Raw genomic sequence first — 21,732 nt, 5'->3', positions numbered from 1 at the left:
TTTTTTTTTTTTTTTTTTTTTCCTTTTCACTATCATAGTCACTCTTGTGAATCCAAACATAAAAAGACAAGTCCAACCACAATGCAACAGGGTGCAGATGGGGAGGGAAGGGCAACATCTATGTATATGTTCAGCTGCTCCCACAGACCAGACAGCATCACTTCCGGCTGGGACTCGGGTAAGAACCATTTCCAAGGGGCACTTTCTTCATTTGGGGCTTTGGAGGGCTGATTCCATGTGTGTGGAGTTGAACGGCATGGGACTCTGACGGTTGGCAAGCACAAGCTGGGTGGAGTGGGGACAGGGAGTGTGACCCTACCCTAAGTCTCGCCTGCCCATCCTGATGCCATCGGTGACAACCAGGACACACCCTTCCTTCTGCTGCCAGCTCAACATAGGAAGGCCTGGGAGCAGACCTGGGGCGGCTCTCCAAGTTAATGAGGCGAAAAACATCTAAGATCAAGCCCGAGTAGCCCCACCTTGGCTCATGTGCGATGGGAGGAGGGGAGAGAACCAAACGAGGTCACTAGATTTCCTGTGGCAGGCACATCAGTTGGATGAGTGGAATTAGAGCTAGAGATTGAACCTAGCCCTTGTACCTGGACACTTACTGCAGTAGGTGTCCCCACATCTAACCAGTGTCCATGACCGGGAGTGAGGAAGGTAGGGCCCTTGGCCAGTATGATGTAATGAGGGGTAAGACAGTGACTGGGCTCCCACAGCAGACATGGGCGCAGAGGGACAGGCAGAGGGGCCGCAGTGGCCATGAAAGGGATGAGAGGATCAGGACCCACCGCCCAGACATACCCCTCCCCGACATTCCCTGGATGCCGAGGCCCAGGCTGGGAAGGATTAGCTCCCAGGAGGCACAAGTCCTTACAGAGAGGACTGGTTAGAGCCCTCAAGTCCCGGGGCTACGGTTCCAAACCTTCAGAACTCAGTATGACCGTCAGGGTTTCTGCAGGAAGGGAGACGCGGCCTGGCCCAGAACTCCCACCCTGCAAGGGAGGGAGAAAAAGGCTGGGTTTCTGAGGCGTAAAGGTCAGTCTCTGAAGAAGTAAACCACAAGGTGCCCCTCCCACTGACCGTCCCTCCCCTGCCTCCTGTTTCTTCCACCCAGGACACCCTCCAGAGGGGCGCACGACACCCACACAGAGAAAAGAAGCCATAGGTGGGAGACCGCGGTGGGTCACTGAGATGGCAGGCCCTTCCCGCTGCCCTTCCCCGACACTCCGCAGGGGCCCGTGTCCCCTCTCCAGTCCCTCGCACCCAGCCTTTCCTCCCTTGCCCACCCTGACCCACCCCGCCACCCCTCCGAGGGCTGCTGTCATCTGCCTGTGGCCCCAGTACCAAGTTTCAAACCCTTTGTTGTTGCTGCTGCCCCGTGACACCCCCAGGAGGGGGCCAGAGGCAGTGAGCGCCCCACTCCCTTGAAACTCCCCCAAAACAGCTTTCTAAGCCTCTCCTTCACTTTCTTCTACTCGGGAAACAAAAAGAGTCAAAAAGAATTGCCCAGAAAATGTTGGGTGTGGCGGTGCTTTTATATATTTTAAAAAACAGTAGCCCACTGATCAATTGGAAAGATGAAATTTGCTCTTATTCCTGTCACTGATTTTGAAGTCCCGAACCGAGCCGAGCGACAAAAGCAGGTTAGGTGGTGTCCCTCTGTACCCATCTGTGAGGAGCAGCGCGGGGGAGGGCAGAGGCAAAGGGCCATGTCAGTGTTCTTTTTTTTCCCACACTCTCTCTCTCTCTTTTCTCTCCACGATTATTGACCTCCCCCGGGCCTGATCACAAACCCTGCTTGGCCAGGGAAGCAGACACCTCATCAGCCAGCGTGGCGAGCTGCAGCGAGTCCACCATGTTGATGCTGCCGGTGGAAGACACGTTGCTGAGGTGCCGCGGAGACGTGTCGCCAGACACCGCGGGGGACTTGTACACGATTTCTGCCCCGTGATCTGTCTTGGCTTTGGCGTTCTCTCGGAAAGTCAGCTTGTGGGTCTCAATCTACAGGGACGATATGGGGAGGACAGGGTGAGGGGGCTGCCGGGGAAAGGACAAGCCTGCCAACGGCTCTCCCCGGTCCGCCTCGGGTGGGAGAGAGCTGGGTCGGAGATTGTCTTCCAACTGACAGTACTTGTGCAGGACCCTTCCCGCGCCTGCCTCCCCAGAGAGAGTGCCCTGCAGAGCTACCCCACACGTATGCAGATGTGTTGTTTAATTCGTATAGTAACGACAGACACGTGTTGGCACTTTGGCTTTTTTTTTTTTTTTTTTTTTGATACCGGAGATTAAACTCAGGACCTCGTGTTTGTGAGGCAGGCGTGGTGCCACTGAGCTAAATCCCTAGTCCAGCACTTTGGTTTTTAAACTTAATGTCTTCTGTCCTCGGTACAGAGAGCTTTCTCATGCTTGCTGATGGCTGCTCAGTATATGTCGTCACAGAAGACGAGTCCAAAGTTACCTACTCCCCTGCAAGTGGATAAAGAGTTCCAGTTTTTGCTGTTGCAATGTTGTGTGTGAATAACCCTTAGTAATCTTGTGCACACACCATTTCATATGCAAGTGTATCTTAGAAGCAAAGGCATTTTTTGGAGGTACTGGGGCTCAAACCCAAAGTCCCACACATGCTAGGCAAGCCTTGAACCGATGGCCTACACCCAAGTTCTGTGTGTTGTTTTGCTAGATTACTGCCCACTTGCAACTGAAAGTCTTAACAGAAGATCTGCAGATCAAGAACTGTCTCCAGGAGTCCTAATGTAGCCAGCAGTCCCAAAGCAGACTGGGAAACTTGGAAGTGGAAAGCATCACCTGGAGGTGTGAATGGTACATAATTAACCCACAGCAGCAGACACTGTAATTTTTGTTTTTTTGTTTTGTTTTTGAGACAGGGTCTTACTATGTAGTTGAGACTGATCTGGAACTCACTATGTAGTTCAGGCTGGTCTCAAACTCACCACGATCCTCTCTTTTTTCGTTTTTTGAGACAGGGTCTCACTATGTAGTTGAGACTGACCTGGAACTCACTGTGTAGCCCAGGCTGATCTCGAACTCTCCGCGCGATCCTCCTGCCTCAGCCTCCCAAGTGCTGGGATTACAGGCGTGCGCCACCACACCCGGCTGTAATTCTCAATAGTGCTTTTTGTCCTCAACTCGGCGTCTGATGAAGCCAGAAGGAATGTGTACAGATGTGTACCCATACAACTGCAGGCTCTGTGGACCGTGTGTGCAGAGCCCTTGTTGCGGGGCTTGAATGTGCTTGTACAGAAAACCTCAGCCTCCCAAGTGCTGGGATTACAGGCGTGCGCCACCACACCCGGCTGTAATTCTCAATAGTGCTTTTTGTCCTCAACTCGGCGTCTGATGAAGCCAGAAGGAATGTGTACAGATGTGTACCCATACAACTGCAGGCTCTGTGGACCGTGTGTGCAGAGCCCTTGTTGCGGGGCTTGAATGTGCTTGTACAGAAAACCCGGACTCCCATTGAAGCCACAGGCATACATCTCTCTCCTTGGGTTTTTATTTGTTCTGCAGTACTGGGACTGAATCCAGAGCTTTCACAGTGTGCTACATCCTCAGCCCTTACTTATTTTTACTTTTATTCTGAGACAGGGTCTACCTAAGTTGCCAGGCTAGGCTCCTGCCTCAGCCTCCCAGAGTACTGGGATTACAGCTGTCCACCATTATGCCTGGCTAGAGCCACTACTCTGAAAGAGACACTTTCCATACTACCATGTTTGAAAGGCTATTTGACAAAAATTTTGATAAAAACACTTTCTTTCTTTGGGAAAAGTTTTGATAAGAACACTTTCTTTCTTTCTTTTTCTTTCTTTCCTTCTTTCCTTCCCTCCCCTTCCTTCCTTCCTTTTTCTTTCCCTCTCCCCTCCGCCTTTCTTTTTCTCTTTGAAGATTGGGTCTCCCTATGTAGCCCAGGCCAGCCTGGAATTTGCAAATCCTCTGCCGCAGTAGAAGAGATTACAGGCCTGTACCATCAAACCTAGCTTTACGTTAATGTTTCTTTAAAGGCTTTGTTTCTTACCACCACCACCCCCGAAAAAAGCAATAGATACCTAGGAAGTTTAAAATTTCCCAAACTGAAAGGAACCCAGGGGGCTGACCCTGTACAGGCTCCACTGACTGTCAGCAGTTTTGCTCATCGAACCAGGAGATGAATCTGAGGAGGAGGCTCTGTTAGGCGGCCCCAGGATGGTTTTTCTGAGCAGGGGCTGGGGTCTGCCTACCCTTTGTGGGCCATCACAGAACTGAGGAAGCAGCAGAGGAGTTGAGAAGTCTGGACTCCATGGTGTCCCTAACTCAGGTTCTCAGAGGACTGGGACATACCAGGCAGCCTCTGGGCCAGTCTTATTTGGTCGCAAGCCCACTAGGATGAAGCTGTTCCCATCCCATTTTGCTGAAGAAGAAATAGAGCTTGAAAATCTGCAGAGCTCCTCTAAATGACATCTCCAAGCACAGTCAAGCCTGGCACTTTTTCCAGAACTCTCCAGAGACAGGCAGAAATCTTTCTCTACCCAGGGAATCTCAACAACCTAGGCTGGCCCCAGGCATACTGAACCAGGCTCTGGGTTGGCGCCAGATGAGAGAATCACTGAAGTATCCCAGGCCAGGAGGCCACCAGGGTAGGTGTGGGACAGAATGGTGGAGCCCTGGGCTGTGGCAGAGAACCTTCTCTGCTTCTTAGAGCACTGGGCTCTGCCCTGTGTTCAGGTACATGGCTCCTGCCCCTCTATCTTCCTACTTCTGACAGTGACCCAGGTACTGGGAAGGGTTCCGGCACCTGAGGCTCCACAAGTACCACAGAAGCTTGTTTTACCTGGTCTTCCATAGACACCAGACTGGGCACCCTAGGGAGCTAGAAAGCGTTGGGGGCCAGGACTCCTCGCCTCCACTCAGCCCTGCGGGGGGCCCGTTCCGGGGTGATCATACCAGCAAATGCTTCCCCACAAAACTATGCTGTGGGCCTAACAACACATATGGGGGGTGGCTGCCCACTCGGAACCAGGGGCAGAGGTGGTGGGGTTGCAATGGAGGGCAAGGGTGTGCTGTGGCAACAGCCGAGGCAGGGGCTCCAGGCTGCCACCCAGCACAGCATGGTGGGAAGAGCCCCACTGCCACCTCCTGCCAGCTGTGCCACCTTCAGCAGTGCCCCTTCTCACAGTTCTCCCTCACCGCTCCCCGGTCAGCTGCAGGAGCCAGAAAGGGAGCCGCCTCCAGGACCCCAGGGCAGGTGCGGGTGGGAAGCCCCGGGAGATTGCTGCAGCCGCAGCTGTGTGTGCAGCCACACGGACACAGTGTGCAGGGCCGGGGAGGTTTCGCAGGTGCAGCACAGACAACCATGGCCCGGGGCCGCTGGGCACGTCACGGTCCGGCAGCCTCCGTGCGGACACTTCCATGATGGACAGGCAGGGATTTTAGCATCACTGCTTTGTGTGAACTCTCTAGCAACCAAATTAGAAAATTACGAATGTTCCTAGGACTTGGTGCCCAGGGCCAGCCTTGGGAACCGTTACGTGCTCTCGTGTGTGCTTGGAGCCCCAAGGCCTAGGACGGTGATTCTCACTTTTGATGACACTAAAAGTCACATGGCAGCTTTAAAAACTCCAGACACCCATTTGTACCCAAAACCAATCAGCCCAAATCTCCAGCCTCACATTTGTTAAAGCTCCTAAGTGACTGCAACCGGCAGCTGACACCTGGACCCAATGTCGCAGCTGTTGCCGAGAGTCCGCACTGAGCCAATCTATAGAAGATCCTTCACTTCCTCCTTCAAAAGCTGGACCAGCCTGGTCCAGGCAACGCCCATATCTGACTGTGGCCTCCTCCCCGACCTGCCCCCTTTACCTTCTTATTTCCTCCACCAGGGACATGGGTGATATTATCCAGGGACCCGATCTTCGACTGGACCCTATCCTTGAAGTCCAGCTTCTCAGATTTCACTTCTACCTGGCCACCTCCTAGAACACAAGACACAGAAAAGCCTCTTCTGTGGTTTAGTGGTCTCAGCCTAATTCACTGAGGTTTGCAGCCTACAGAGCCAAGTGCCAGGACCTGCTGGGGCACAGCAAAATAAGTCAGGTCGCACTACTCTGCAGGGGAGCACTTGACGGGACTTTCACCGCGATTCCGACAGAGGCCCAGCAAGTGATTCCAAGCAGAGGCCGCCCTTTAGGAATTGAGAAGCCCCTCTCATCAGAATGGTTTGGATACAAGTAGGTCCTTGCAAAGGGCTTTAAAACAGTTTGCCTCCTCCTTTTAATCAAAGTATGCATCAAATATTTACTCTGCAAACTCTTCCTCCTTAGATGTTACAAAAGTAAACTCATACCAGGGGAAATTATGTTAAATTCTAAATTGGCTGACTTCCAACAAGAGAAGTCTTTTAATATCAACATCAAGTAAGCTACAACCCGACAAGACCTTGGAATCCAACTGAATGTCAAACTAAAGATCCTGACCCTCTCTCTCCCTCCCTCCCTGGCCTTTCATGCTATGTAGCCACTAAAATTCGAGTTAAGTAAAATTAGTTTCTCAGCTGCACTAGCCACACTTCAAGTGCTCCTTAGCCACATGGGGTTAGTGACTACACTAGCCAGCACCGGTTTCTCTATAGTGCAGGGTGAACAGTAACATGGAGGAGCTCTAGTGGCCTCATTTTCTGTTTTTAAAAAGCCACAGCCAGAGCATAGCAATGGCCCCGGGGTCTCATGTTGCAGCTGGGGTGTGAAGCATCCCATGTTGTCTTGGGACTCCTTTAGGGGCCAGATCAGGCCCACTGCCAGCCCTCGACACCTTGTGCACAGCCTGCTGGAGAACCGCGGTTGAGCTAAGACCTGATTTCCCCTCCCTCCACACCTCACCCTGGCCAGCACAGTCCCACTCAGGGATGGAGCAGCCGAGCACCCCAGGCCCCAGCAAGCTGCGTATTTAACACTCAGCCTATGGGTCCTTCCCAGCCGCTTCACCCGCCCTGTCCCTCCCACCTCAGCACCTTCCTGTCCCAACCCTCGCCTTTAGCAAGGGCTACCTGGTTTATGGTGGATGTTGCCTAACGAGCCACACTTGGAAGTCACCTTGCTCAGATCCACTGGTTTGTAGACTATTTGCACCTGGAGGTGAGAGACGATAAGAGAGAAACAGAAAGACAGAGAAAATAACATGGGATTATTTTGTGATGGGCGGAACGCAAGAGCAGCAGCTGTAGAAGCCTGGGCCACTCAGTCAGTGGTTCCTACCTGCAGCAAGAAGCACACTCAGTCAGGGTGGGAGAATGTGTTGTGAAAGTTTGGCCAACCTGCCCCAAGGGAACTGGGTCTTGGCAGAATAACTGTGGGATTGGAATATCTCCGATCCCTGAAGAGCAAAAGGCCCTCAGGGAAAAATAGGTACACCTGGCCATTGTGAAGGGTCATACCATTTATTTAGCAAATACGTCAATGTAAAAAAGTGACTCCCTTTCCTGACATGCAATCAACTGATCACATTCAGTGAAGACACAAAGGAAAAAGTGACCGACGTGATCAGTATGTGCCCCTTTACAAAGTCTCCCTGGAAAGGCCAGAGAGCAGTATCAGCCGGGCCTGGGAGAAGAGAGGCCTTGAGCATAAATGGGTGGGTTCCATTCCAGGAAGCATCCGCAGACCTCAGGTTCCCCACCAGGGCGAAATGGTCTTCAGGCAGGGCCCAGAGAAGCTGAGAGCCCAGGGTAAGAGCCAACCTGCACTTGGACATGCACAGTCCTGGACATTTCAACCTTTACCAAAAGGAGCAAAGTGACACCAACACGATGGGCAGGTGCTCAGCAGAACCACTGATTTACTGTCTCAGCCAATGAGGAGACTCAGACACACAGGGAGCCTGCAGGCACCAGGGCTCAGAGCCAGCCCAAGGGCCCAGTGCCCTCCTTCAGGGAATGGCAGCCTCTGAGCCACCCACTGATCTCAGCTCCCGAGGGGTAAAAGCCATGGCTGTGAGGGGCCTGGTGGCCAGTTACTGGGTCCTAGAGTCCTCTCACACTGACCTCGCGTGGACACAGGAGGCTCCAGCAGAGAGGTGGCCTCAAAGTGTGACAATCAGCTCAAAGCCAGCAGAAAAAGGAGTTTCTGGGGCCAGGGATTTAGCTCAGTGGTGCCACCGCCTGCCTTGCAAGCACAAGGCCCCAAGTTTGATCCCCGGTACCAAAAAAAAAAGAAGGAAAACGGAGCTTGTACTTAGGTCCAAATGGAACCATCACATTATTTTAGTTTGAAGCCGCGCTGGCATTTGCTGTTGACTGATGGAGAGGTAAAAGAAGCACAGGAACGTGTGAGGAGGATGAGGGAGTGCGGCCTGTACCTGAGGTGGCAGGGAGGAACAAACCTTCATGATTTCACCTCCAGGTCCCCGGGTGTTAAGTTCGCTCACAGCAGACCCAGAGGGCTGTGGAGCAAGGAGGGGCCTGAGAGAATTCTGAGGACGAATTTGGACACTGGCCAGCCAGGAGGATGACAGCATCTCTGAGCTCATGGAGGAGGTAGGTGGGGAGTGAGGGTCTGAGTCCCTCATTTCACAGGGTCACACCCCCCGGGGATGAAGGGGGTCCTCCAGGATATTTGGAAGAAGCTAAAACGTTTTGTTTTTCTGAGACAGTCTCGCTTACATAGTTCAGGCTGGCCTTGAACTCGCTACATAGCCCAGACTGGCCTCAAACTCACTGTGATCCTCTTGCCTCAGCCTCCCAAGTGCTGGGATTACAGGTGTGCGCCACCCTGCCGAGTTTACTGGACGAAGCCACAATTAGAGGGTAAGGACCATCTGTAGACAAGTCTGGGGACAGCATGAGCTGGGCTGGGTGGACAGAAGGCAGATGGGGCAGCTGAAGCAGTGCTGCTGTGATCAGAGCCACACTCCCTTCCCTCTGGCCAGGGCAAGGTCAATAGTGAGAGGGAACCAGGATGAGGCAGGGGCAGGAGATGGAAGCCGGAATGAGCAGAGGAGCAAGGGATAATGGGTAGGCCCCTAGGCGGTGGTCAGGAAGACTAGAGCAGGTTGTGGGGGGCAGACAGACACTTGGAGAGGAGCCTGGAGCCCAGCTGGGAGGGTGGCACCCGAAGCAGAGGAGCCCTTCCAAGCTGGGGAGGGGCAGAGAGCAAGGGAGAGGCAGGATCCAGTGCCCCAAGATGCCAGAGGCTGACAGGGTACAAGGGCTCATAACCACCGTCAACTTTCTCCAGAAAGGCTTTCTCTGAAGACCAAGGAGGGTGCTCAGGGTCAGCCTGGGCTATCTCGTGGCTCTGTGTAAGGTCACAGGCTAGCCCACAGGCTGGCACAGGGCAGGACATAGGGAAGGAAGACCCATGTGTCCTGGGCACTACAACTTCTTTGGGACCATCAAGTACCTGTCACCAGAAGGAGTAGGCCACACTCTTCATGTACTCTGTCTTCCTGCTGTCCCCTGCAGGAGCATCTGCCTTCTGGGGCCGATCGCCCTGCCAGACAGCTGAACATGAGCCAAACCATAAAGCATGTGGCCTTCTTCTGTGGCCTGAGCAGACATCAGCAGGAGCAGCCAGAAAGCAGGACTCAAAGCTAGAATCCCTCAAACAGCAGCTGCACAGGGGCCCAGGTGCAAGCAATGGGCAGTGGGTGGGTGTTGCCTGCAACTTCCTCTCTCCTCTTGGCAGAAGACAAGTAAGTGGGAGGGACAGGAGCATAGGGAGTGGAGACAGTGGAGACATTTAGCAGACACTAGAGAGGAAGCCTTAGTAAGGCCTGCAGCAGCCGCAGGGCAAGCACTTGCTGTTTCGAGGCCTCAGAGCAGGAGGAGGTCAGGAGCTCAGGGCTAGAGGCTGCACATTGCAAGAATAAACCCTCTCTAGGCCAGATGCAGCCAGGCTCATGTTCTGGAGGGAAAGCCCAGCCAGGAGGCTCCAGCAGTCACACGATGCTGCCTGCTAGCAGCCAGGTCCTTTCTCTCAGAACCCAGCCTCCCTCCATTTTTTCTAGACAGGATCTCACCAAGTCACTGAATTTCCCAGGCTGGGCTCAAACTTGTAATCCTCCTGCCTCAGCCTCCCAGAGTGCTGGGATTGCAGGTGTGCGCCACCACGTCTAGCTAAGGATCTGGACCTCCCCCCAGTTTCCCAGCTTGTTGGGCTCACTCACAGCTGACCCAGAGAGCTGGGATGAGTTGTGCACACACTTCCCCGTGGACACAGGGAAGCAGCAGGAAGGCCTGCATCCGAGCCCCCACAGCTCTCAGGGTCACACCCCTGCGACCCAGGGCATTCCCAGGGACATTTGGAAGGAACCAAATTTAGAATGGCTGACAGTGCCACTTCTCTGTCAAACCGACCGCAGGCAGAGTCACCTGTGACACTTCTGTCTGGCTTTATGCATCTGGAGTCTGCCTGAGAGTGGAGCTGGTATAAACCAGAAGACAGAGTGGAGCAGAGAGTGGGCCCTCTTATCCTTAGGGTGGGACAGTAAGACCTCTGTGCCTGCTGGTCAGAGCACATGGGCCACCTGCCCACACTAGAGCCACCCGAAGTGAACCTGCCCGGCAGGTGGGGTGGGGGAGGTGACACAGCCCAGTCCCAAATGCCGTCACCTTCCTCCGAGCTTCTAATGGGCTGTGGAGCTCCTGGGGGCAGCTCCCGGGCAGGGAGTGGGGTCAGTGATGGGCATCATGCTGTGAGGGCCCCAGAGAGGGGCCAGTGAGAGGATCAGCCAGCGTCTCTGTTCTGCCCCCGCAGCCTCACAACCAGAGCCCTCTCCGGAACACGAGGAAGGGGGCCCGGGAAACAGTCAACACGGTGTGGGATTCGGATCCTGAGTCGCATTGTCCTGGGGTACACGGGGAGCTCCTGAGCCCGAGATGATTTATTCTATGCAATGCCTTGCAGGTCTATACACTCATGCCACTTCTCAAGACTGAGACCACTGAACGGTGCATGGAAAGTGTGAAGGTACTCACACTGCCGCCGCCCGGGACGTGTTTGATATTATCCTTTGAGCCACACTTGGACTGGACGTTGCTAAGATCCAGCTTCTTATTAATTATCTGCACCTTTGATAGCCAGAAAACAGGATGAGTGACACACCACACACGCATCCGTCCGCACTGCACCGACCCTTGCTTCCGGTCCTGTGCTCTGTGCACAGTGTCCGGGGAGGGGCAGGTTGCCCGAGAAGAACTGCTAATTGTACAACCGTGGGATTACAAGACAGACCCCAGGAGGTGGGTCCTTGCTTTACAAAAGATGTGTGTGTGGAAAGGCTCCCTCCAAAAGCACTTAGGGGCCTGTAAGTCAGAGATGAAGGCTGGGATGGCAGAGAATGTGCCCACATACATCCATGGATGAGCCATAAGAAGTCCCTGGTGTCTTCGTCACACACCCTCCGCGCGGGGCAGGGCACCTCGGAGAACCCTCGCGACTGTTCTCAGGCCTGCTGCGCACTGGAATCACCTGTAGATTTTCTCTGAAAGAAAACTCCAGGCCTGCTGGGTGTGGCTTAGTGGTGGCAGCCCTGGCCTAGCACATGTGAGGCCCTGGGTTCCATCCAGGAGCTTGAGGGGAACCTCAGACCCATGCTTGACATAGGCTCGGAATCTTCAGGAGTAGGCCTTAAGTCACTACACTTGGGACAAGTTCCCCCGTAACGGCCACACAGCTAGTTCTGAGAACCCTAACCTCCTGGGTAACTCACACAGGGCCTCACAGAGGGGACAGATGGCGTCCCGCACAGGAGGGCTCTCATCTGTGGAAGGTGGGAACGTGCCCTCCTCCCACCCTCTTCTCCCTCACCTACCCCAGGCACCCACGGGAGCCTGAGCCTGACCCTGCTGTGCTCTGTTCTCAGTGGCTCTGGAAGTGGGTTTGGCTACCTGGCCCCACTGCTGCATTTCTGGGGTTTCCTCTTTGGCACCGGGGAGAAGCACAGAGGTGATTTTTCCCTCATTCGTCTAAAAATTATTAAATGAGCAACCATAGCCCAGAGAGGGAGAGTGAGAAAACTCTGCATTCTGTCTGCTGGACCAGGGATGCCGCCTGCCTCCCTGTCTCCCCCACTTAGGGACTCTGCATGGAAATAGTGTCTCCTGGTTTTTATTTAATTAAACGTAAATCAGGGCCAACTGGAGCTCCTAATTAAGAACCAGCAGTGCTGCTCTGGTTCCTGAAAATCTGAAAGTAAAACTAGACCTCAGTTGGTGCCTTTTTGAATGCTGGGGCCGGGGGACCAAGAGCTGTGGAGACAGGTTGGGGACCAGGCGCCACAGGCTTCCAGCCCTGCCCCTGTAAGTCTAAATGTTAGTGGTCTGAATCTGAACGCCTCAGAATCACACATCTAACCCACCTCTTCATTCTCTTTTATGTTCCTTTAAATAAAAACAAAAGCAGGAGCCAGGCATGGCGGCACACACCTGCAATCCCAGCATTTTGGGAGGCTGAGGCAGAAGGATCCAAAGTTTGAGCCCAGCCTGAGCAATTTAGAGGCTTAACAAGACCCGTCTCAAAAATAATTTTATATCTATCTATCTATCTATCTCATATCCGTATCCATATCTATATCTCAGTGTTTTCCTAACATATCTCAAAGCCCTGGGTACCAACCCTAGTCCCGAAAAAAAAAACAAACAAAAAAAACAACAACAACAAAACCCTATTTTTTTCATTAGAAAACAACACAGTTTTTGAAAACAGAGGTTTAAAAAACAAAAACAGTTGCTTTATCAATCTAACACAACCGCTATTACATTTAATTCAATTTCCTTGAGTCTTGCTTGTATATAACTATCACCTATATATACAAATGATAAATTTATTGTGCACATATAATTTAGAATCCTGCTTTATCCAGTAACATATACCCTAAGCATTAGTAGTAATATTAATATTAGTATTTGTTGCCCAAGTTGGCTTTGAACTGCTGGGCTCAAGGGACCCTCACATTTCAGCCCCAAAGTGGCTGGGGCTATAGGCTTTGGCCACAGCGACCCACTAGGCATTATTGTTTTTTTTTGTTTGTTTTTTTTTTTTCAGGTACTGGGGATTGAACTTAGGACCTTGGGCTTGCAAGGCAAGTGCTGCACCACTGAGCTAAATCCCTGGGACCTAGGCATTATTATTAATACTATGTGCTATCCTGTTTTGTGGATATTGTTCCTGTATCATCATCAAAGCACCTGCACTGATTCCACTGTAAATAATTAGTGTCCCATGAACATCTTCCTGCAAGGGATTCTTTTCCACCTTATGGATTATCTTCATAGCAGAGTCCTAGAAATAGAATTTCTGGGTCAAAGTTATAAATATTCTGAAAACTCTCAATATGACTTTCCAAATGGCTTTCTAAAAGGGGTGGATTGACTTTCCCTGTGAACAGTATTGAGAAAGCCAGCTTACTTACTGCTGCCAGCACTGGTTATTTAAATAATTGTTTTGGCTCTTACCAACTTGGTTATTTCCAGGCAGAGATGAGCTCTTCCAGGCCAAGGCCAGGGTTGGCAGCCAAAAAGCTTGGGCTGGATTCTGCCTCGCCCACTGAGCCTGGGTAATCAATTTAAGCCCTCTTTGCCTCAGTCTCCCCATCTGTAAAATGGGAACAACAGCACTGACCTAGATGCCTGAGAGGTGAAATGAGTTAGCACCGAACATAAGGCCTGGACATAGGAACTGTGCAGGAAGTGGTAGCTATTAATATCACTCTCACCTTGGAATAACTCAAAATTGTAGGTATAATGCAATTCCATTAAAATGGTTTTGCTTATTTCTTTGACCAAAATAGCACAGATACGCCGTTGGCTTTTCTGCACGTCGTTCTTACTGAATTGCTCCTTTACTCTCCTGTTGCGTTGGTAGGTATGTTTCTTCTGGCATACAAATGTTTACATTTTTATATGCTCAAATTTCTTTATAATTTCTGCTCTGGTGTTTAAATTCGGAGTTGGATAAAGTGACTCTGTATGGCTTTTGTTGTTGTTGTTGTTGTTGTTGTTACCGGGGATTGAACTTGGGACCTTGTGGCTGTGAGGCGAGCGGTGGAACCACTCAAGTGGCTTTTTGTGCCCTCCGGCACCCTGGTTTATAGACTCGGACACAGTCTGAGGGCCGGAGAGGCTCAGCGACTTTCCCAAGAGCTCCGTTCTAGGTATCCGTGTGACGAAGTTTCACCTGAGCTGTCCTGGAGGGTTTTACCTCGCAAACCAATTCATCCAAACCACGCTCCTTTGGGAGGCTGATGTTGTCTCCTGCAGGCCCCAGTGGGGAAGGGTGGGACCTGCTTCTTATACCGCCCCCTAGGGGTCGCCACCCCCCTCTGCACAATGGCTGTTTCCCGCGGTGCTGGGGGTCCCACCCAGGGCCTGCTTGTATGCTAGGCGAGCTCTGTACCACTGAGCCGCCCTTCATTCTTTTTTTATTTTGAGACAGAAGGTGTCACTAAGTTGCCCAGGCTGACCTCAAACCTGTGATCCTCTTGCCCCAGACTCCAGTGTGCTAGGGTTACAGGCGGGCACCGCTCTGCCTGGCTTCTCCCACATGAATTCCATCTTGGGAATCATTTTTTATTCATAACTTTTCATTGGATAAGTCTCAGAAGCTGCTGTGCTTGCTTTCAGAAAGGAATGAGGGCACTTCGGAATCGGAAAATACACACTCAATGATGAAACAAGAAAACTTAAAGGATAATGTTAAAATAAGGGGAGGTAATCGAGACTGACAATTACAAGACTGATTATTACATTTAGCTCTGAGCTTCCTAGAAGTGAAAGCAAAAATAGAAACATGATGGGTTATATAACTCTCCTTATTTGACAAAGAAAACTTAAGCCAGTTTTTCAAAGAAGATAACCTTGTTTTCCATACTAATCCAAAAAAGAAATTAATCAAGTGAATTAAAGGACAAAGGAACCCCCCCATCTGGCTTTTTCTTGTTCAACCCACCAAAAAGTCAACAAGCTTTTGCAGGATTTGACAATAAACACGAGTATATTTACAAAGCAGACCCGAATTACTGTTAGTCAGTCACCCAATTACGTTAACACCCTTTACAGAATTGTACAGAAAGGGAGAGAAAAGGGCAATGTCTGGCGTTATAAAATTGAAATCCTGAAATCTAATTTCTTAGCTGGAATAACAGACGATACCGAGCTTCAGCTCCGGACAGACACTAGCAGTACTCATCAGGAGAGAGAACAATGTTCTGAGAGCTCCCAGTTTTGAGCAGAGGGACTAGGGAGAGAAGCAACTGTGGCTTAGGATTGACCCTAGAGGAAGAGGCTGCAGCACCGAGTGGGGGCCACTGGGGCGGGTCCATTTTGGCTTAAACCTTTTTCCAGAAAACACAAAGCTGTCCCAGGCTCTAACTAGGCTTTGATCTGGTTCTGTCTGAGCTCAGATTTCTCAGGCCGCTCCCTCCCTGGCCTCAAGTCTCCAGCCGCCCCCAGGATCTCCCAGACCAGCTCTGGCCTGTTTCCAGCACCGCCTGGCCTGCTGGGCCGGGCTGTGCAGTGCTCTGATGGGAAGCTACCTGGGAGGGGCACCGCACGTCCGCAGCAAGCCTGGTCTTCAAGTCCAAGTGATCAGCCTGGGAACTAATATGGGAAGCCCTGTTTCCTATCAAGTCAGTGGCCAAAGAAGAAATCAAATGACAGGGAATCGCCTGTAGAATTATGGGCATTATTCTTTAAACAGTGACTGCCTCAAGCTTCTTCAGGATGACCTTGTTTACGTAAGAGTTTTCAGGAGCACAGACACATAGCGTACAGGACTGGGTGCCGCAGGGTCTCAGGGTTACAGAGCTGTCCCAGGGAGGGTCTGTCTGGCTCTGCTCTTTGCTACTGCAGGACCTCACAGCCTGTCACCGGGTCCCAACCCTGACACAGAAGAGGAGGCAAATTAACCCAGTTTCAGACTCATTTTATTCCACATACATGTTGTACACATACACTTTTAAAGGTGACAACTGGGACTCTGTTAACAAAAGTAAGGCATTTAAAAACACTTCAGTTGGCCGGCGATTTAGCTCAGTGGTTCTGCCGCCTGCCTTGCAAGCACAAGGACCCGAGTTTGATCTCGGACACACACACACACACACACACAATAAAAAACTTCAGTTTTTCATGATTATCAGAGATGAAGAAGTGATACAGAGGGGTGAAAAGAGAAATAGCTCAGTGCATGTGGTGATGTGTTTGTAGTCACAGCTGCTCAGGAGGCTGAAGCAGGAGGATTGCAAGTTCAAACCCAGCCTGAGCAATTTAGCAACTCAGTGATACCCTGTCTTAAAAAAAAAAACAAAACATAAAAAAGAGTTGATGTAGCTCAGAGCAAAGGCTCTGGGTTCAATTTCCAGTACTAGAATGGAAGGGAGGGCAAGCTGGGAGAAGGAGGGTAAGATTTTTTTTTTTGAGACAGGGTTCACGATGTAGTTGAGACTGACCTGAACTCACTATGTAGCCCAGGCTGGTCTCGAACTCACAGCAATCCTCCTGCCTCAGCCTCCCGAGTGCTGGGGTTACAGGTGTGCGCCACCACGCCTCGGCAAGGAGGAGGGTAAGATGTAAACAGAGAAAAGCCAAGACAGTTTCAGAGAAGGAAGCAATGGCCACAAAAGGGTGCTAGGGTTGGGTCCGAAAACGGAGATGGCTCTTTACAGCATTCCATCGCCATCTTATGGCCATCTAGAGCACTGCAGTCCAAGCCTTGCTGAGCTCTACAGTTTGGAAGTTGCTTTTCTTGAATTCCCAGGTTCTGTCCTTCAACCCTCTTCAGAAGTGATTTTAGAATTATTCAGAGTCACTCCATCCACCTCCGTGCCCGAGCACTGAATGGGCAGTAGAGAAAAGTTTTTATTTCCAAGTATTTGTGGTAACATTGGAGATACTTAAAGACAATTCAGTTTTGGTTCATTATATTATAGTTAGAGAATAAATAAGTGCTGCCCTATATTTATAGGTGTTTTTTCATTTTCCTTTTTTCTGTTTTGGAGGGGCCTCACTATGGAGTTGAGGCTGGTCTTGAACTCACTATGTAGCCCAGGCTGAGTTGAACTCACAGCGATCCTCCTGGCTCAGCCTCCCGAGTGCTGAAACCATAGGCATGTGTCACCATGCCCAGCTCCTTTTTCTTTTTAATGTATTGGGGATTGAACAGCTCACAGCCTTTGCACTGAGCTACATCTCCAGTTATTTTTTAACGTTTTAGTTTTTTTTTTGGTTTTTTGAGACAGGGTCTCACAACATAGTTGAGACTGACCTGGAACTCACTATGTATCTCAGACTGGTCTCTGAACTCACAGCAATCCTCCTGCCTCAGCCTCCCGAGTGCTGGGATTACAGGCGTGAGCCACCACGCCCGGCAATCTTTTTTTTCTTTTTTTTTTTTAATTTTTAAATCTCGAGACAGGGTATCACTAAATTGCTGAGTTGCACAGGCTGGACTCTAACTTTCAGTCCTCCTTCCTCAGCCTCTCAGAGTACTGAGGTTACAGGTGTGCGCCATCATGCCCAGCATATGTAATGTTTTACAGTATCAATTATCATACTCTGGTTAGACATTTAAATTGTTTGTTTTGTGATTATAAAGCTTAATATACATTTTCGTGCCTGCTGATTTTTCTGAATCTCAGGTCTTGTTTCCGCCGTTGAAAGTCACAGCACTCCCTGTGTATGGGCACAGAGCTCTCAAGGTGGTCTGGCCAAGCCTCCCGCCTAGTCCAGTGGCAGGACACATGTGTCTGTCCCTCAGCAGATCACTGACCCAGCAGGTTTGAATTGTGGAAACTAGAAATAGTCCTTCATGATGTCCAAAAGGACTGCAGAGAGTTGTGCTCTCACCAGTACATGAGGTTGCCAACTGTATACCCACTCGTACATCCAATGGATCACTGTAAATAATTTTAAAACTATCTTTTCAATGCTGGATCTTCCACTCTCTGTCTGAGCTCCCTGTCCCTGTCCCCACATGCCACCCCCGGGACACTCAGGAGGGGAGGGGAAGCTCAGGGCTGGCCTGGTGGGGTTTGGGATGACTAAGGAGCCAGGCTCATGGGATCTACAAGTGAGGACTGGGTTAGACCCAGAGGGGAACATGGTCAGCAGCTTCCGGGTGCCTGGGAGGCCTCAGCAGCTAGGGCTGAGGTTACAAGTCAGCAGGTGAGTCCCTGGGGGCGCTGGGTCTCGGCCCAGGCTGACATTCGTGATTCCTGGGGAGGACCACCCCAAGGCTTGGGCACTGGAGGCTTAAAAGAACCCCCAGCTGGCTCTCCAGGGCCCCAAGTTTCAGCCCCTCTTGCCCTTCAATCCCCTTTATTCCACCCACCTGGTTCTCCAACTGATTCTTTGCATTTTACTTTTAAAAACATTTCATTTTCAGCCAGGCGTGGTGGCACACACCTCTAAACTCAGCACTTGGAGGGGAGGCTGAGGCAGGAGGATCGCCACGAGTTTGAGGCCAGCCTGGGCTACATAATGAGTTCAAAGCCAGCCTGAACTACAGCAAGACCCTGTCTCCAAAAACAAAACAAAACAAAACAAATTTTTTTTTTCTTATTTCATTTTGGACTCTTAGAGTAACAGAAGTTCACAAAACCAGTAGCAAATCAGTAAAACAAATGCATAAAGGAGAAAAAAGATATTTTGGTATTTTTTCCAGTCAGTGATTTGAATAGATGCACAGGCGACGAAGAGGCCCAGACTCTGGCTCCTCCCTCAGGGTGAGAGTCTGCTTGAGGTCAGTTGTGTCATTTCTCATACTCTCAGAGCTCTGTTCATTTTGATGCCAAAACACTGAGCATGTGCGCACGCCTGCCACAGGGATCCAAGATTTCGGCCCAACCCTCGGTCCAGTTGAGAAGGAAACCCACGGCCTTGTCCATGGCCTGTCCGCCTCTTTTCCTCTCTTTTTACTTTTCCTGGAGGCCACAGCATGGGTCTTTGTTGCTGTGGCTGTGCTGTGTTCACTGCAGGCCGTTCTCTGGGCTTCACTGGCTGTGAGGGAGGCTGTTACTGCTCCTCAGCCCCCTCTCTCTCTTCCAGCCCCAGGAATCCCAAGAGAAGTCACTCTCTCCTCTTGTTTCTTTCTCCTTCCCTCAGGAGCCTCGGATGTGTTGCCCTCCGGCCGACCCCTCCACACTAGGCAAAGCCAGGGGCAGGGCGGCCCGAGAGGCCTTCCCGGCTCAGCCGGTCCCTGCTGCTCTCAGCAGAGCTTCCAGAGCAGGCCGGAGGGGTGGCTGCCCTTCCGCTAGCCTCAGGCCACCACCGGCTTGACTGACACCAGAGACGCATCCACAAGTCCTTCGCTGTACAGCCCTGGGGTCTTGGCCTCCGCCTTCCCTCACACCGAGGCCCGCGAGACAGAAACAAGTCCAGTGTGCTCAGGGCTCTCCCAGGCTCAGGGTCAGAGGGATCTGGGGAGACTCCGTGGAGGAGATGGCACTGAGCTGGGGCACTGGAGGGAGAGGCGAAGGAAGGCGTGTGGAAGCAGGGAGTGAGCCGAGTGTCCGCAGCACAGCAGGACCAGACAGGGCAAGGGAGATGGGCGAGTGGGGCAGGCAGCACAGCCAAAACCTAGAGAGGAAGGGGCAGACGCAGGCTGTGGGGAACAGGACGTCGCTGGACACAGTCCCGAAGGAGCCAAGGTCTAGGACCAGGCCGACAGGGGCAGGGTGATGCCAGGGAGGGACGAGGACGGTGACAGGAGCGGGGGAGGAGGGTGAAGTATCTGCCTGGTGTCACAGCGCCTGGCAGCAGCTGCCTGCCACCTGTCAGGAAGACCTGGTAGGCAGCCGGGGCAGCGGGAACAGGCACAGCCAGTCAGGGTGCCCAGTGGGTCCTTGGCAAAGCACTCAGGCGTGGCACCCAGGAAGTGAGGGTCGCTGGGGCCTCACCACGGAGACTCCAGAGGTCATTTCTGAGAAGTGGGAGAAGCCTGGAAGTCTGGAGACGACAGAGCCTAGCAGAGGCACCAAGGGTGCTGTCAGTCCCCCGGCTTTAGTGAGGACAGAGGCTGGAGGCAACCTGGGAGTCACATCACTGGGTGACGCAGCCATGAGGGGTCCCAGGGAACCTTTTGTTTTAAAAGCCACACACAGGCCTAAGCAGAGAGAAGCAGGACTTGTAGCCAGGGCTTTTGCCATTGGGCAGGAGACCTTCATGAACAGAAAGGCTCCTTCGTCACCTCCCCCATGTCCCCAGGAAGCTGGGCAGTGTCCTCACAGCCACTTGTGAGCTGCCACCCGTCCTTTTCTCGCTTAGAGGGGGCTCTATGCAGGGCCTGGTGTGTGGGGGCTCCGGAAAGCTGCTGGATGAGTAGACACACGCTCTGCATCCATATCCTCCATGTACCCAACTTCCTCTTCCATCAGACAGCGGCAGCTCTACGCCCCCACCATCACTGGCACAAGGGTGACGGCGAGCCGGCGGGCATGCTCCATCGTGCAGGGAAGAGCCCCACAGCCAGGAGGAGCTGGGGGTCCCTGCTTCCCTGCTGTCACAGCACGAGTCACCATGACTCCACCAATCACGGCTGCAGTCTCCTCGGTGGTGGAGATCTCGCCATAGTTTGGTTTTTCCTCTCCAAAATGAGTGGAGACAGTGCCCAGGTGCTACGAAAACAGGGCACAGCCAGGCGACTGCAAGGCTGAGGGCTGCACGCACCCAGTGGGAAACCATCCCCAGCAGGAGAGCCGGCTCCCTGAGCTCCCCTTCTCCTACAGCTTCACAGAGGGGCCCCCAGCAGCTGGCCTGGGCACAGGAGGGAAGCATCTTCCAGAGGGGTTTGGGGAGGGAGAGAGAGAGAGAGAGAGAGAGAGAGAGAGAGAGAGAGAGAGAGAGTGAGTGTGCCCTGGCCCAGCACGGAGCCGATGATCCAAAGACCCAAGTGACACAGATGAGACCTGGCACTGCAGTGCCCCACAACCAGCCTCCTGGAGGTAGGAGAAGATCTGCCAGTTCCCTGACCTGCAGAGGCTGCCTGGCCTCCCCATGGGCAGGAGCCTTCCGGGTCCTGTGGACTGAAAGCCAATGGAAGCCCCACGCTCTGCAGCGAGCAGTGTAGGGCTTCCGGTCAGGGGTCCATGAGGTGACAGCTACCTCTGCCAGCGGCCATGTCTGGCCAAGAGTGACAAACAGCTGTCAGCAGTGAGGGAGAACGTCTACCTTAGGGACTCAGACGGTCTCCAGAGGTGAGGCACTGGCCCAGAGATCTCTGCCCCCGCCCCAGCCCCAACAGCAGCTCAGGCCAGCCCACAGTGCTCTCCACAGCAGAACTATGGTGCTCCATGAATGCTCTTCTCCCTCCCCATCCCCCTCCCAGTACTGGGTAGGGAGGAACCTTCTGGGTTTAACTGTGCTTCTGCTTATGTTATGGTACCAGCCCACAAGACCTCAGAATGTGCCTGTGCAGTGGTACCTCAGTTCCTGAACTTAATTCATTCCACACTTCCGAGAAAAGATGGCCACGTTAATGTTTGTCATCTGATGCAGAGTTTGCAAACAAAAACAAAATTTTGCCAGATGCTTCCGTTTTTGATCCAAGTTGTTCACAAACAAAAGAATTTGTGAATCAAGGTACCACTGTGTTTGAAGACAGGGCTTTTAAACAGGTGACTCAGTAACGTGAGGTCATTAGGGTGGTCCTAATCCAACAGGGCTGGCATCTTCATGGGGAGATCAGGACACAAAGAGCTGCGGGAGTGCACAGAGAAAAGGCCAGGCACGCCCATGGGAAAGACGGT

The 21,732-nt window shown here is 52.1% G+C and overlaps 1 protein-coding gene across 15 annotated transcripts in view; it reads right to left on the bottom strand.

The window, feature by feature from the left end:
• Mapt (microtubule associated protein tau) overlaps window positions 1-21,732 on the bottom strand; it is a 98,491-nt gene continuing 76,759 nt past the window's right edge. For 10 of the 15 annotated variants that reach the window (XM_033767943.1, XM_010637462.1, XM_010637469.1 and 7 more), the window contains 4 exons: window positions 10,970-11,062; window positions 7,043-7,124; window positions 5,860-5,972; window positions 1-2,007 (listed from right to left, as the gene is read on the bottom strand). In XM_033767943.1, the coding sequence (XP_033623834.1) occupies window positions 1,792-2,007; window positions 5,860-5,972; window positions 7,043-7,124; window positions 10,970-11,062 (504 nt within the window). In that variant the 3' untranslated portion in view covers window positions 1-1,791. The remainder of the gene's footprint in view (window positions 2,008-5,859; window positions 5,973-7,042; window positions 7,125-10,969; window positions 11,063-21,732) is intronic. The other 5 variants (XM_010637467.1, XM_010637471.1, XM_033767942.1 and 2 more) reach the window with 1 other exon arrangement.

The sequence above is a fragment of the Fukomys damarensis genome, unplaced genomic scaffold, assembly GCF_012274545.1.
Source record: "Fukomys damarensis isolate Sample0158 unplaced genomic scaffold, DMR_v1.0_HiC HiC_scaffold_23, whole genome shotgun sequence".
NCBI classification, from domain to species: domain Eukaryota; kingdom Metazoa; phylum Chordata; class Mammalia; order Rodentia; family Bathyergidae; genus Fukomys; species Fukomys damarensis.
This window is presented reverse-complemented; position numbering and strand designations above follow the sequence as displayed.